Source organism: Saccoglossus kowalevskii, chromosome 21, assembly GCF_978046115.1.
Source record: "Saccoglossus kowalevskii chromosome 21, keSacKowa6.1, whole genome shotgun sequence".
In the NCBI taxonomy this organism is placed as follows: domain Eukaryota; kingdom Metazoa; phylum Hemichordata; class Enteropneusta; family Harrimaniidae; genus Saccoglossus; species Saccoglossus kowalevskii.
In genome coordinates, this window is record NC_140661.1 from 26,049,193 (window position 1) to 26,063,595 (window position 14,403).

The window sequence follows — 14,403 nt, forward strand, 5'->3', positions numbered from 1 at the left end:
GATGTTTTGAAAATAAAGATATACGAGCCGGGCCTGGAAGTATACTGGCTATGATGAAAAACACTATCTGATGAAAGAGGGCAATACGAACTCTTATGCAACAAAAGTGAAGTCGCGTGTACCTGATGTAAGCAGGAATGTATCAACATTTAATAATGATGGTGGTTTCAAAATCGTGAAGCGCATGTTGCCATGGTAGCCATATGTATGTGGCACCTGTGCGTGATGATAGTGGCTTCACAATGGTTCAGAGCCGGCGACAAAGGCGCCCTCAGCTTACAGTTGGAGCAGCAGCTATGGATGAATAGTGCGCTATCACAGCGGTTCGCTCTAATTCTCTTTTTAAATTATTCGTATCTACATTAGCACCGACCGCAAAGTCAGAGGGCATTTGCAGTTACCTGAAGAAGTCGATCAACCTGGAAGTAAAATGTGAAAAACTTAAATCGAAGTTTCATACGTATTCCTCGTTTGTAGTAGACTCTAACCAAGAAAGTGTCTGTCTCGACTATTAAGTCCTGCTTCAAAGGCAAATGGGATATTAATTCGAAGGTATTACTAATACTGGACATGGCAGTCAGACTGGTCACATATAATTATAGATGTGCAAAATCATATATTAATGATATTCGAACACTTTGTGACTCATGACATTGTTTTAGTTCAGGAGCATTGGCTCTGTAAACATGAACTTCCATTAAATGTCAAAAATATATAAAGGGTTTTCATCATGTAGAGTTTCCGCTATGAACGACGAATTAGGCATCCGTATGGGGAGGCTATATGGTGGAGTAGTAATAATGTGGCGACAGTCCGTGGGTAATATGGTTAAAATCAAATATTTAAATGACTGTAGACTACTGCAGTGGAACTTTGCAATGATTAGGAAAAAATAATTGTATTATTCAAGAATGTGCTTTGGCACATTTCATTGTTTCAACGCTGGAATAGGGACAACATTTGAACAGGAGCTTAAGCGATTTTCCAGTGAAAGCAGCTTATTTATTTCACATTCACGTTTTATAGTGAAGCCCATGGTAGTACCGCTTGGTTGGACCATTGTATTCGGTGCCTAATGTTATATCAAGTATCAATATTATGCACGATGCTTTGTCTGCGGACCATTTTCCGATGGGCGTGACAGTCGAGTTGACAGGTCTAGTTCATTTTAGAAATAACGACCAAATGATCAGTGAACACGTGATTCTTTTCTTAATTGGAAGAAAGCGATCGCAAAGGATCTGAACCAATATCGTTTAAACTCAGGCCATCTATTTAGTAATCTCGAACTCTCTAAGGATGCGCTAAGCAGTTGTAATCCGAATTGTATTAATAACAACCATACTGAGGAGTTGTGTAAATTACGTGTATATACTAATAGAGTGGCATCGTCGCACCAATCGACCCAGCATTGTATACCTAAATCAAAAACTAGGAAGTCACGTCACAAGAAATCGTGCAGGAGATGAACAGGTTAGAGAAAGGTAAAGCCATGGGTATGGAAGATATAGTCTTGAAAACGTGATATATGCCGATTTAAGCCTTTACTCAATTATTAGTAAGTGTTTTACTGCATATCTTGTGTACGGGAAACTGCCTGGTAGTTTGACGAAAGCACATATTGTTCCTATCGTCAAAGATAAATCTAAAAATGTGTCGTCAAAAGAAAATTATAGACCAGTGACAATTGTGTCTGTTTTATTAAAGGTTTTGGAATCTTGTTTGCTTTCGCGCGTCTTAAGTAGTATATTTATACCAGTGACTACAAATTTGGCTTCAAGAGCAGAATTTTATAAGTGCCGCCAGTCGCCGGTATTCGCTTGTTTTATGGGCGTGTCTAAAGTATTCGATCGGGTGAATCACTGGACATCGTTTAGTAAGTTAATTAATAGAGGTATTCCATCGTTTATTGTGCGTTTTTAATGGTTTGGTATAGAAGCTAGCTTTTCTGTGTACGCTGGGGTACGGAGGTTACAAGTAGTTTTATTGTGACTAATGTGTCCGCAAGGGTAGTATACTGTTATTTGCAATGTATGTAGACGAGCTTACTAGTGATAAACTTTGTTTGGCAAAAATGGGATTCCATTTATTAGGCGTGCATATAAATCATTTACTTTACGCCGATGGCTTGATATTAATGTCTCCGTCGATGAAGGCGCTTCGTAAAGTGTTGACATATGTGAGAAATATGATATATGCCATGATATAATATTTCATTATATTTCCAATAAAAACAAAATGTACTGCTTTTTCCCAAAATATTGGAAACAAGCCGGAGTTTCTTCTGTATATTTGTATAACAATTTGTTATATTGTGTTCGTGATATATGGTGTCTGCCACTGGAGATGATGGTGGAGACAACTCAGATCAATTTATGCAAGGGCAAAACTTATTTTGAAGAACTTTGGGAAGTGTTCGGAACATGTTAAATTTTCGACATTTTATATAGTAACTATACTTGCTTAAATGTATGGAGGAATTATACTGTTAAGCAGTTGCGTGCTCTGCATGTAACGTTACTGTAAAACAATGCACCTCGGTTGATTTTTAACATAGAGAGGTGGAGCAGTTTTCATAGTTACAATAGTATAATTGATAGTTGTATAAACAGTGACTTATTCCCGAGGTCAAGTTTTTGGCGTAATTACAGACGCCTTCTTTACAAATATACACACAGTATAGATATGAAATTAGCAGTGCCCGCTGTCTACGAAATAAACAGCAATTAATTGTTCTCCAGTTTACATAATACTTTATTTGTACACCAAACTATAACGAATGTGTCCAGTTTAGGACACAGTTGTGCGTATTCAAATTCAAGTAAAATGCGTTTCTTGATTCTTCCATACAAATGTCACTATGTGTCACATTAGTAAAACTTTTAAAATGAGTAGTATGACAGAACTCCAACCCTCCCCGTGTTCCATATTTTATTATTTCATATTAAAGAAAAACACGTGCAACAAACCGGAGTGGGATTTAGGTCGGGGAACCCCATTGCCCATTAATATGTTCCAAGATAGGGTTACAGTCTAGCAACGCGTGTCAGTGTAAAACGCGTGTCATTGTCTGTGTGAAATAAAATGAAATAATAAGACGTCTAATCCGAATAAATAACTATGATACACAGTTTATGTTGAAATTAAAAGTTACTCCAAAGAATTGTGCATTGGCAAACATGCCGTGCAACTGCGGTACTTCACTGACGTCGACAGCAGTCATCGCTGAGCTGCACGCTACAACTTCGTTTGTGATTTTGCTTGCTGGTCGTGGATTGAATGAGTCTTGTTGCCGGTTAAAATTTTGCTCATTTGGCGTTAATAATCATTATTTGGAACTGAGTAACGCCGTAACGTTGCCAACAGAAACCGCATGCTATATCAAATGTGATGGTTGCGGCTCCATATTATTCTCTGGTGTTACTGTGGGTGGATTTTCCGAAAGCCCTCGAAGGCAGCTTCAAGGTATATAAAACTCAGTTTCCAGGTGGTCAACATACATTAATTTTTCCCAATCGTAGTATTCCATGAGATGTACACCTAATATGCCTAAAATGTTGCTGAACGATTTGAACCGAATAAAAATAGCAGTCGAAAATGTGTTTACAAAGTGAAAATAGTTCGGTAGCCAATGGAAATACCATGTTCATTTGCATATCGATCGTGAAAATACCGAAAACATTATTGCATGGGTGATATGCAAATTAGTTTTAGTCTAAATAAGTGACAGCCCAAAAGTACCATTACTGTTGTTCAAATTTCATTTCACTCGGCATATTAACGGTATTCTCTCCATAGGCAGAAAGTAATGCAAACATATCTGTACATAAAGGCATGTACATCCCATAAGAAAATATATGCTATCATGATGGCCCGCCCCGTGTTTAGAGAACCGATTGTACTGTTGATGCTGTTCAACATAACAATTGGACTTGAATAAATTAATTGCACGGTACGCCATCTTGTTCAAGTTAGCACCCACTTTCGATGAAACTGCTAAGTTTTGTCAATTTTTAAGACAGCCAACAGCCAACCATTTCCACACAATATAACAGTCCTCGCAGATCAGATACGTGCATATTTATGAAGTATGGTCGAAATGTTGGACATTTGGTAATTAAATAGCTGTTTATAAGTGGCTAAATTTGAAGAAACGTTTTATTGAGTTTTTACAGAAACTAATTTTTGACTATCATAACAATTGAAGATGTTTATACTCTTGGAAGGAAAATCTACCAGATGTACTTATGATTTACATAACAAAGGATGTTTACAATTCTACTGACTTGCCTACGTGAGACAGCTGCTAGCAAGACCACATTCTGATTGGCTCATGTGGAAACCAAGGTGTGGACCTTAATCTGGACCAATTATGCCTATAAATTGGCTAGACCGAGAACAGTTGTGGTCTACCATTTCCACTGAGTACTGTGTGTGTTGCTGCTGTGATACTGTGAGACAAGTGATACATGCTTCAATCATTATTCTGTGAGACTTTTATGAACTGCTCTATGATCTCCTGCCACCAGTGGTGCCTCCATAATAACAGCGTTCCTTAGCACGCAAGACTTTATCTCTTCGTTGTTGTGTTGCAGAAGTCAATGACTGTCATCAATTTACACATCCTGGAACTGTGAGTTATCACCAATGCACACTTCCCTAGGCAATGCCCTATTTTAGTGAATTTATTCATTGTATTTATGTTGTGCTTTGTTTCTTGTAATTGTTTTGAGAGGTAGGTGTGTAATAGTACGATTTTGCGCTTAAGAATGGGAATTCGAGTTTTCCAGCAACGGTACTTCAGATTCATCATATCAATAATTCTGGTCACTCCAGCACAAACGAAGTGATCTGTACAAAAATGGTTGGATGGTAGAGGGGTTCAGAATCGGCGGGTTACTAGTATTATGAATAGGCTCGTTAAAGAATTCATGAATTTAGAAGGTTTAGAAGTTCGTTTAACTCTAATTGAGCTGCATACGGCAAGACGTTCGTTATAGAATACTGGAACGTTCAAAATGTTAGCGAGTTTTCAAAAAATGTAAGGTAACGGAAGAGTTTTTTATTGTAGTTTAGCTTTCCGTGATTCCCTAAAAAATTAATCAGTTAAACAGAAGCTTAGAATCCTGGATTCAATGTGAATAAGGCCGTGCCCGCCCTCTATCTGAGGTTGGTAGATATGAGCCACACAGTGTTTACCTTGCCACATAAATTTGTTGAATGTTGTTTGTAGCGATTCGATCAGATCTTCGGGCGACATAGAATAGAAATAAGGCGATGTCACAGTTTGGATGCACAGAGCTGGTTGATGACCAGTACCCGACCACGGTAAAAAGTGCTTTCGCAAATTGACCCTGCTGTAGTTTGTTGTCAATTTTGGTTAAAACATCATTCCAATTTTTCTGGCTGAATGTCTTGTTTCTCTCAATAACTGTTCCAAGGTTTTTAAGACCTTTAATATCCCATTTCAGACCCAGAGGATTGTCCGACCAGTTTATCCGACCGACCACACCCGACCACAGTCCTTCAGATTTATTAACGTAAACTTTTGCATTTGATGAGTTATGATGAAATCCACGTCATCTGCGTAGGTTGAGAGGTGTCATTTTCTTTCATTGCAGCCTGGTAAAGTCAACCCACTAATGCCACTTTTGGTGCGAATTTTCTGTAATAGGGGTTCGATACATACTGCATAAAGTTGTCCCAAGAGAGAGCACCCTTGTCGTATACCATGATTAAAATTAAGTGGAGATTTACGAGTTTGGTTACTTTCAATGAGACTTACAGAGTCAGTGTATATTGCACTAATATAATTAATGAAAGCTTCTTCAAAACCAAACGCACGTAGAGTATTGAAGAGATACTGGTGATGAACACGATCAACCACTTTTTCTTGATCAATTGAGACTATTTCTAACGGAACGTCACGCACGTAACAAATTAATATTGTCAAAAATGTTTCTTTCTGGAATAGAATAACTTTGATCAATATGTATGATTTCGGCGAGATCAGAGCGTAAACGGATAGATAATGTTTTGGTAAGAATTTTGTAGTCTGTGCAAAGTAAAGACACAGGACGCCAGTTTGTAATTAAATTGCTGTTGCCCTTCTTTGGTATAAGGGTTAATAGAGCCCGATGGCATGATAAAGGCAATGTGCTTTTGTTGATAGAGTCAGTAAATACATCAAAGTAGTCGGGCCATATGATTGGCCAGAATTGGTTAAACAATTCGGTTGGCAGACTGTCATTGCCAGGCGATGTATTGTTTAGTTTATTAACAGCCGATCCTAGTTCACCATAACTGATAGACAAATCAAGGGTGTTTTTGCTATCACTGTTTATTTGTAGTAAGTCTCTGAGCAGTTCGTGTTGTGATGCATCACATGTGTCATCGGGGCTATACAGCTGTGAATACAATTTTTACTTATTTTTCTGATCTCCGCAGGGTCATCAGTTGTCGATCCATCACGCATTACCAGCTGTGACGTGGACTTGTTCACACCTTGTAATGTTCAAGGTTGGGATTTAATAAGTTTATTGAGCAAGGATTTCATTTCAGTAATAACCGATTGAACGTTATTACAAGTGGCGTCATTATTTTCAAGCGTAAGTAGCTCGTTTTCACGAGATTGTTTAGCGACTTTGAGTCTGTGTTTTGGCTTTGCTGTACAGTTGTGAAAGCAATTTAATTTTCAGTTTGCCTACTCCCCACTAATTTTGAATAGACGCGAACTTATCTTTTTCTAAGCGCCACTGCCTATATAAGAGTTCAATGAAATCACAATAATTCTGTTCTTGTAATAATTGTGTCTTGAGACACCATATCGGACTATGTGAGCGGTGAGAGCGTCATGTGTCATTTTTGTTGACAGGGGAGTGGTCAGAATCAATACCTGATTTGTTAATTGATAGCGGAAACTATTTTTGTGGCATGGTTCTTTGAAATGTAAATATGATCAATACGAGCAGCCTTGTTATTGTTTTCCGAGAAGTATGTTTTGTGGGTTGTATCGTCGGCATGGAGACGAGCCCATGTGTCGATACGTTTTTGTTGCTTTACGATCGCAGAAAACAAATTTGAACTGAGAATGTCTGGTTCGGTACGACTACGGTTGTCGTTTAACGCGTCCACTGTACAATTGAAGTCACCTCCAAGAATACATTCCAGCTCACTATTCACATAGTAACGTAGAATGGTATAATTGAGTTACTACAGAGAGTTTGATTATTGGCCACATTACACTAACAAAATTTCCAATAAGGAACCACAGATATGAAAACATCAGAATAAAAAAAGCCTTTATGGAATCCTCCATATTCTTTAATAACACTCACGAGGATATATACAACAAAAATAACATGCATTTTTAGAAATATAGGCAAACTAATGATGAAAGAAATTCTACAGCATAAAGCATCTAATCGGTCATGTACCTTGCAAAGAACAAGTCATTGTCAATGACATAGTCCCCGTCATGTTATAGTGACATTGTCAAACAATGACAAGCATAGTCAGATTATGTTTACCGATCATGCACACTGTGGAGCCATCAAGTTCACATTAATTTCACTGATTGGTTAATTAGGATTCATAGAGCATGATGCCTGATCAACCATCAGGATGTACACTGTGGTGCCAGCAAGTTCACATTATTTCCACCGATTGATTAATGTCAGCATCCTTTATTTTATGTTTTTGTCATATTACCTCAAACCCTGCACATGGAAGTTTGCATAGAATCATGGGAAGAAACGGTGTGCATTGCCGTGTGTTAACTGTCATAAGGGTGATTGAAAGGTCATACTTGTTTTCAACTCTGGAAGGACAGTTCGAATCTACCAGGTGTGCTTGTGATTTATATAACAAATGGTGTTTACAACTTTGGAAGAAGAATTGGAATCTATCAGGTGTGCTGTTATTTGAATAACAAAAGATGTTCATGATTTACTGAGTTACCTACGTGACACAGCTGCTAGCAAGATCACATTGTGATTGGCTCATGTGGAAACCCAGGTGGTGTCACTGAATCATGTCTATAAATTGGACAGAACAGTTTGGGTCCATCATTTCAACTTGGTATCATGTGTATGCTGCTATGATATTATGTGACAAGTGATACAGGCTACAACCATCATTCTCCTGCTTTCAGCGGTGCCCTTCAGAATACCAGCGCTCCTCTGCAAGCTCTCTCAATTGCGATAAGCAAGTCTTACTCTGTGACAGTTAATTTAGATCCATAGAACAGAATGCTTGATCAATAATCAACATGCACACTGTTGTGCCATTAGGCGTATCTAAAAAATAGTTGATGACAAAACAGTTCGTTTTTCATCAAAATGGCCGCCAATTCACTAAATTTGTACAATCATCTCTGTAATATGAGCAGTACACCTGTAAAAAGCATAATGGCCTACACTTCGAATTCAATCGGTCAAGACATGTCCGAGAAAAGATTGATGATGTGTCCAAATGTTGATTTTGGTGTTTTCAGGACAAAAATGGCCGCCAGTGGGTCAAAGTCAAAGTGGGTCAAATCGATGAGCACATGTTTCTTATTGTGACCTGTCTTTGTACAGCTTGAAGAAAATCTGTCCAGGCGTCTAAAATAAATGACGACCGACTTACGGTTGGGTGGTCGGGTGTAACCCAAAAAACATTCTACTAAGTAGAAGAGTCATCAGTTCATGTTGTAATATTGTCAAGAATATGCCTGACCAGCGCATATGTGGCATTATAATTTGTTTAATTCATGGTAACGCCGACATTACATCTAATTAATCTAAAATCAATATATAATCTTAGCCCTACTATAAAACTAAAAGACTAACTTTCATTCAATGCATAATTGGAATGAAGTAGAAATGTTAATCGGTTTATAAGTAATCAACACGTAATTCTCTATTCATTGGACGGGGCTTTTTTAGAGACCAAGAAACACTGGTTTAGAAAAATATGTTGTATACTATCTTAACGATCAACAACATAGTGAAGAGTTAATTGTTTAGCTATAAAATATGTGAAAACATTGTCAACAATACATCAAAGCACAGTTGCTGTCACATCTATGTCCCATTGTACCAGCAATTTCCCGTTTGAAAACAAATTTAGCAAATTTACATTCGATTTTTGTATTCATTCAAATTGTATGCTTGATAATAGGGATAATAACGGATAATGCAGTAAAGTCAACGTACTTTGACTGGTCAAATGACACTAGTACTGAACATGATCAGATTTTAAAAATATTAGTACTAGAATGGTTTGACCTCAATTGCTTGACTATAGTTTTTATCAATGAATAATTGAAAGGGAGTTATCCTTTCACATTGGCCACAAAATTATGGGTGAATCTTGCTAATGTAGACGGAGGCATTTACCACTCGAACATTTCACTGTGCATAATTTTAGAAAATGAACAATACTATAGTTATACAATGCAGTCATTTTCTTTTGACAATCTTACCAAGAACATGTTCAATTTCACCATGATGATAAACAACTTTGAATAAGGTTATATCTCACAGTAAAATTCGTTGTAGACAGTTCAATTTAACACATTCCTATGTCGAGTGTATAAACATGTTTCAACACCAAAAGCAAACAAATACGTGTCATAGATATATTGCCAGCTAATTAATTTAGAAAGTATCAGTTATGTTACTCCTTCGTCCAAATAATGGGATCATTAAACTGCATAGGTTACGTTTTCGACGCAAATTGCAACCGACATCTGGTTGTGGACGAGAGACCCATGGGACCGGGTTTCTTAAACTACCAAATCACTATTATTGGTTTTCCGTCTTAAAAAAAACAGTTGTTCTGACATACATTAAAACAATATAACAAGTATAAACTTTTAACTAGGATATATGCATTTATATATTCAATCTTTCATACATGTTATTATTATCTAATCATCCCATGATGACGTAATCTCGGAACACTACGTGTTTCATCTCAGCGTTGATGTGACTCGCTGTTTTTATTCAAGGTATATGCATGTCTTTTACGACAAGTTGCATATGCTCGCCGCCATCTGTTGTCGATTCAAGTATTCTACATTAGAAAAAAATGTAAGATATATAATGGTAATCTGCAAACTTAGACCAATATCTAGACTGTGTATTTCGAATGTCAACTCTGACATCCCACAAAATAGCTGACAATTGTATAATGTGGATAATATAATATTATAATATATTATAATATAATAATTATATATTATCCAATTGGATTGAATTCACGGCACTGCTCCGCAAAATAGTTACACAAATGAAATATGTGTGTCTGGAATCGACACATATTTTATTGAAAACTGATAATACTCAGCCACTACCATATCAACCACGAAATAAGTGCACCTCAATTGTGTTATGAACAATTACAGCATTTGGGTGTTGAAATATATTTTTCACATAAATACACAAATACAGCAATATTTCAAGTAGCTGGTTAATTCTGAAGCATGTGCAAAGAGTGTAATGTTTAATTAATACCTGACAAGGTTATTTCATATTGTTGATATTTATAACATACATTTTAAGATAATTTTGAATATGTTCTTCTTATTTTTTATTTATATTAAGAGCATATGTTATTCATGAATGTCAAATACATCTTACTGATTTTCATTTGTCGTAATTGTACACTTCAATTTCTTTACCCAAATTAGCAATGCTTTTAGTGTTGCTTCTTATTGTATTTATCAACTTATTTATTATTGCGCAAATATATATATATATTTATTGAATACGTATGTACAAGAAAATAAATGAATATTATCAACGTACCTTTGTGAATTCTCTAGTTCATCAATAGAATCAGGTACTGGTTTGTTCATGGTATCGGGAAGAAGAAGAATTAATAGTGCGGATATTATACAGGGAATGCTTAAAGCTGAGATCGGAGCAAGGTACCACAGATTTTCCAACAGCATGATAAACGGTGCAATAATATCGCCAAGAAACATGAATGCATGTCCAACACCAACAGCACTATTCCTAGAAAATAAAACATACATGCCATCCATTTTAACTGATTTGTTTAATTTGTTTGCAACCGGGTTGGGTTATATACAGATTGCTAGAATGTGATTGTTAGCTAATTGTAACAAACCATTAATATACACTTTCAGTATGTATTCGTTTCCAGTATGGTACACTGCTCCCTGTGGTTGGTCTGGTATCAGTCTCGTTGTCATCACCATCATAGTCTAGTAATTAAAGGGTAAAGGTAAACTCGGCCAAACTGACATTCTTCTCTGGGATGTCAAGAATGCTCATGTCTGAGATTGGTCGCAATTACATTTAACAGTATACATAATAGGGTTTACAAAAGAAATTTGCAATGCCACTCTGCTCATTTGCACACAACTCGAAACAAATTAAAATGTTTCTAGAAATTGTTATTGCCATTTTGACAATAGGTTTTAGAGAAACGTTTTTTTTCAACAAGACTATCGTAAATAATATCCCACATTTCTCTGAGAAAAGCCCATTACTGTGGTTATCTGGTGAAAAGGGGTATTGCTGTAATGTAACTGTAAACATAATGGCGATTTACATTATTTATGTATGTGCAGCATTAAGCTACAAGGGAAATAGCTGTGAACACTTCAAAGACAAAAGGTCAGGGTCACAGTGTGTAATTATGTGTATTTGTGCTATGTAATAAAACTACATTGGGAAAATAGCCAGTGGCATTATTATTTGCACACATGTTCCGTGTGAGATTCACAAGACCTTGCTACATCTTCAGATCAAATTCACAGTATGAATTTATGTATGATTGTTAAATAACTTCAGGTGAAGGGTCATAGACACAGTATGTGTTTATGTATGTTCAGTATTGGACTACAAGGAGTAATAGCTAAGAACTTCAAACTTGTTACACAGGGTATTTTTAAGGACAAATGTCATTGTGATAGTATATATGTGTATGTCTGTCATGGAAAAATTACCATTGTCTTTAAAACAAGGCGCATATTCGAGTTGACATTTGACATTTGCAACATTTAACGTCAGAGGTCAAAGTAACAGTATATGTATATATATATATATATATATATATATATATCAGTTCTTTTTATTTAGATCATGGCAATTTTTTGGTCAGAGCGCCCTCTAGTTTTGTGGAGAATCATGTTCATTTGGAATGCTCTGATTGGATGGAAGTTCAAGCCTAGCAAGGTGTGATAGAATTGGCCTGTTATGTTCAGATTCAAATAAGCATGAACCACTAATTTGACAGGGAAGTGATACTTATAATGCAGCAAGCTGTTCTAATTGCTGTTGTGGTAGAGTTTTTCTATTTTCCTGTCAAATGCATTTATTGGTCCACTGAAAAATGAAAATAATGTTCCCTGTAACTTAGACTCTTATTGATCAAGGCATTTTAAAAATCATGGGTGTTAACTCCCCTCAAGTTATGACCCGTTGTCCCCTACAGAATAATGGTTGCATCTAATATTAAAATAAAGATGGCGGAGTATAGCGTTGATTCATCTCGTTCTACTCTGGATTACTTGGAGTCAATAAAGATCCTAGAAAGTTAGTATTTATATGCCTGTGTGTTTTTTGTTTGTTTGTTTTTTCACTGTCTTTGACTTTCCCAGTATGTTTGTTGCTGTTGACAACAATTCAGTCCTCTGCCAGGCTTCAGTCAATGTTTTTCTTCACTACCTACCCAACTCCTCGTCGGGCACTATGTAGCTGGTGTGGTATATTTATCACAGACAGTAGGGCAATTGTCACATTTAGTGCTCCAAGAAAATATTCTCTGTCCATGTGTATTTATATAAATAGATGCAGTTTCTTTGGCTTGAATAACGATCACTGGCTTCGTACATACAGGTATACTGGTTTACCTGTTTCTAGTTGAAATATAGCCAATCTTATTAACCAAGACAGTTGGACATTTGCCACATGTCACAACACTCATTTCCAAGTGCCATAGCTTGAAACAAGTAGTCAAATCTGATATTGGCTGGAGCTTTAGTTTATATGGACATGGTAAATGGCAAACTAGATGGTCAGAAAGTAATAAAAATAATCACAGCTTTACTCCACCCACCCCAATATGAAGTAAAAGGCTGTTTATAAGGCCATGTATGATGGTTTCATTTTTCTTATGGAAAACAATTTTAATTAAAAACTTCTATGCTCCTGTACCCAACCGTGGGGGTTCATCACACTAAACAACAGGTGTCACTATTACTAAGATAAATGTACTTTTTTTTCATTAAAATTACTGAATGCTTATACATATGTACTAAAACGTTAGTTAACATTTAATATCAGGCAATGCATTGGTTCATTACCCTGGCTACGTGTTAAAATGGTTATGAATTCATTTTGGATAAGTACGTACATAACCGACCAATCTTGGACTTTATTTCAATATGTTGGTCAGGGTTCTGACCCTGTGTATTTTTCGGTGGGTACCGTTTAATTTCACCACCCTGGCTACGTGTTAAAATGGGTATGAATTCATTTTGGATAAGTACGTACATAACCGACCAATCTTGGACTTTATTTCAATATGTTGGTCAGGGTTCTGACCCTGTGTATTTTTCGGTGGGTACCGTTTAATTTCATTACCCTGGCTACGTGTTAAAATGGTTATGAATTCACTCTGGATAAGTACGTACATAACCGACCAATCTTGGACTTTATTTCAATATGTTGGTCAGGGTTCAGACCCTGTGTATTTTTCGGTGGGTACCGTTTAATTTCATTACCCTGGCTACGTGTTAAAATGGTTATGAATTCACTCTGGATAAGTACGTACATAACCGACCAATCTTGGACTTTATTTCAATATGTTGGTCAGGGTTCTGACCCTGTGTATTTTTCGGTGGGTACCGTTTAATTTCATTACCCTGGCTACGTGTTAAAATGGTTATGAATTCACTCTGGATAAGTACGTACATAACCGACCAATCTTGGACTTTATTTCAATATGTTGGTCAGGGTTCAGACCCTGTGTATTTTTCGGTGGGTACCGTTTAATTTCATTACCCTGGCTACGTGTTAAAATGGTTATGAATTCACTCTGGATAAGTACGTACATAACCGACCAATCTTGGACTTTATTTCAATATGTTGGTCAGGGTTCAGACCCTGTGTATTTTTCGGTGGGTACCGTTTAATTTCATTACCCTGGCTACGTGTTAAAATGGTTATGAATTCACTCTGGATAAGTACGTACATAACCGACCAATCTTGGACTTTATTTCAATGTGTTGGTCAGGGTTCTGACCCTGTGTATTTTTCGGTGGGTACCGTTTAATTTCATTACCCTGGCTACGTGTTAAAATGGTTATGAATTCATTTTGGATAAGTACGTACATAACCGACCAATCTTGGACTTTATTTTGCATGCAGGTAAGGTACACCTACA

The 14,403-nt window shown here is 36.6% G+C and overlaps 1 protein-coding gene across 4 annotated transcripts in view; it reads right to left on the reverse strand.

The window, feature by feature from the left end:
* Positions 1-9,852: 9,852 nt before the first annotated feature.
* Positions 9,853-14,403, reverse strand: part of LOC144351484 (organic cation transporter protein-like) — a 33,248-nt gene continuing 28,697 nt past the window's right edge. For 3 of the 4 annotated variants that reach the window (XM_085494826.1, XM_085494824.1, XM_085494825.1), the window contains 2 exons: positions 10,794-11,003; positions 9,853-10,059 (listed from right to left, as the gene is read on the reverse strand). In XM_085494826.1, the coding sequence (XP_085350952.1) occupies positions 9,990-10,059; positions 10,794-11,003 (280 nt within the window). In that variant the 3' untranslated portion in view covers positions 9,853-9,989. Of the gene's footprint in view, positions 10,060-10,793; positions 11,004-14,403 lie in introns of those variants that run through there. The other variant, XR_014928007.1, reaches the window with a different exon arrangement.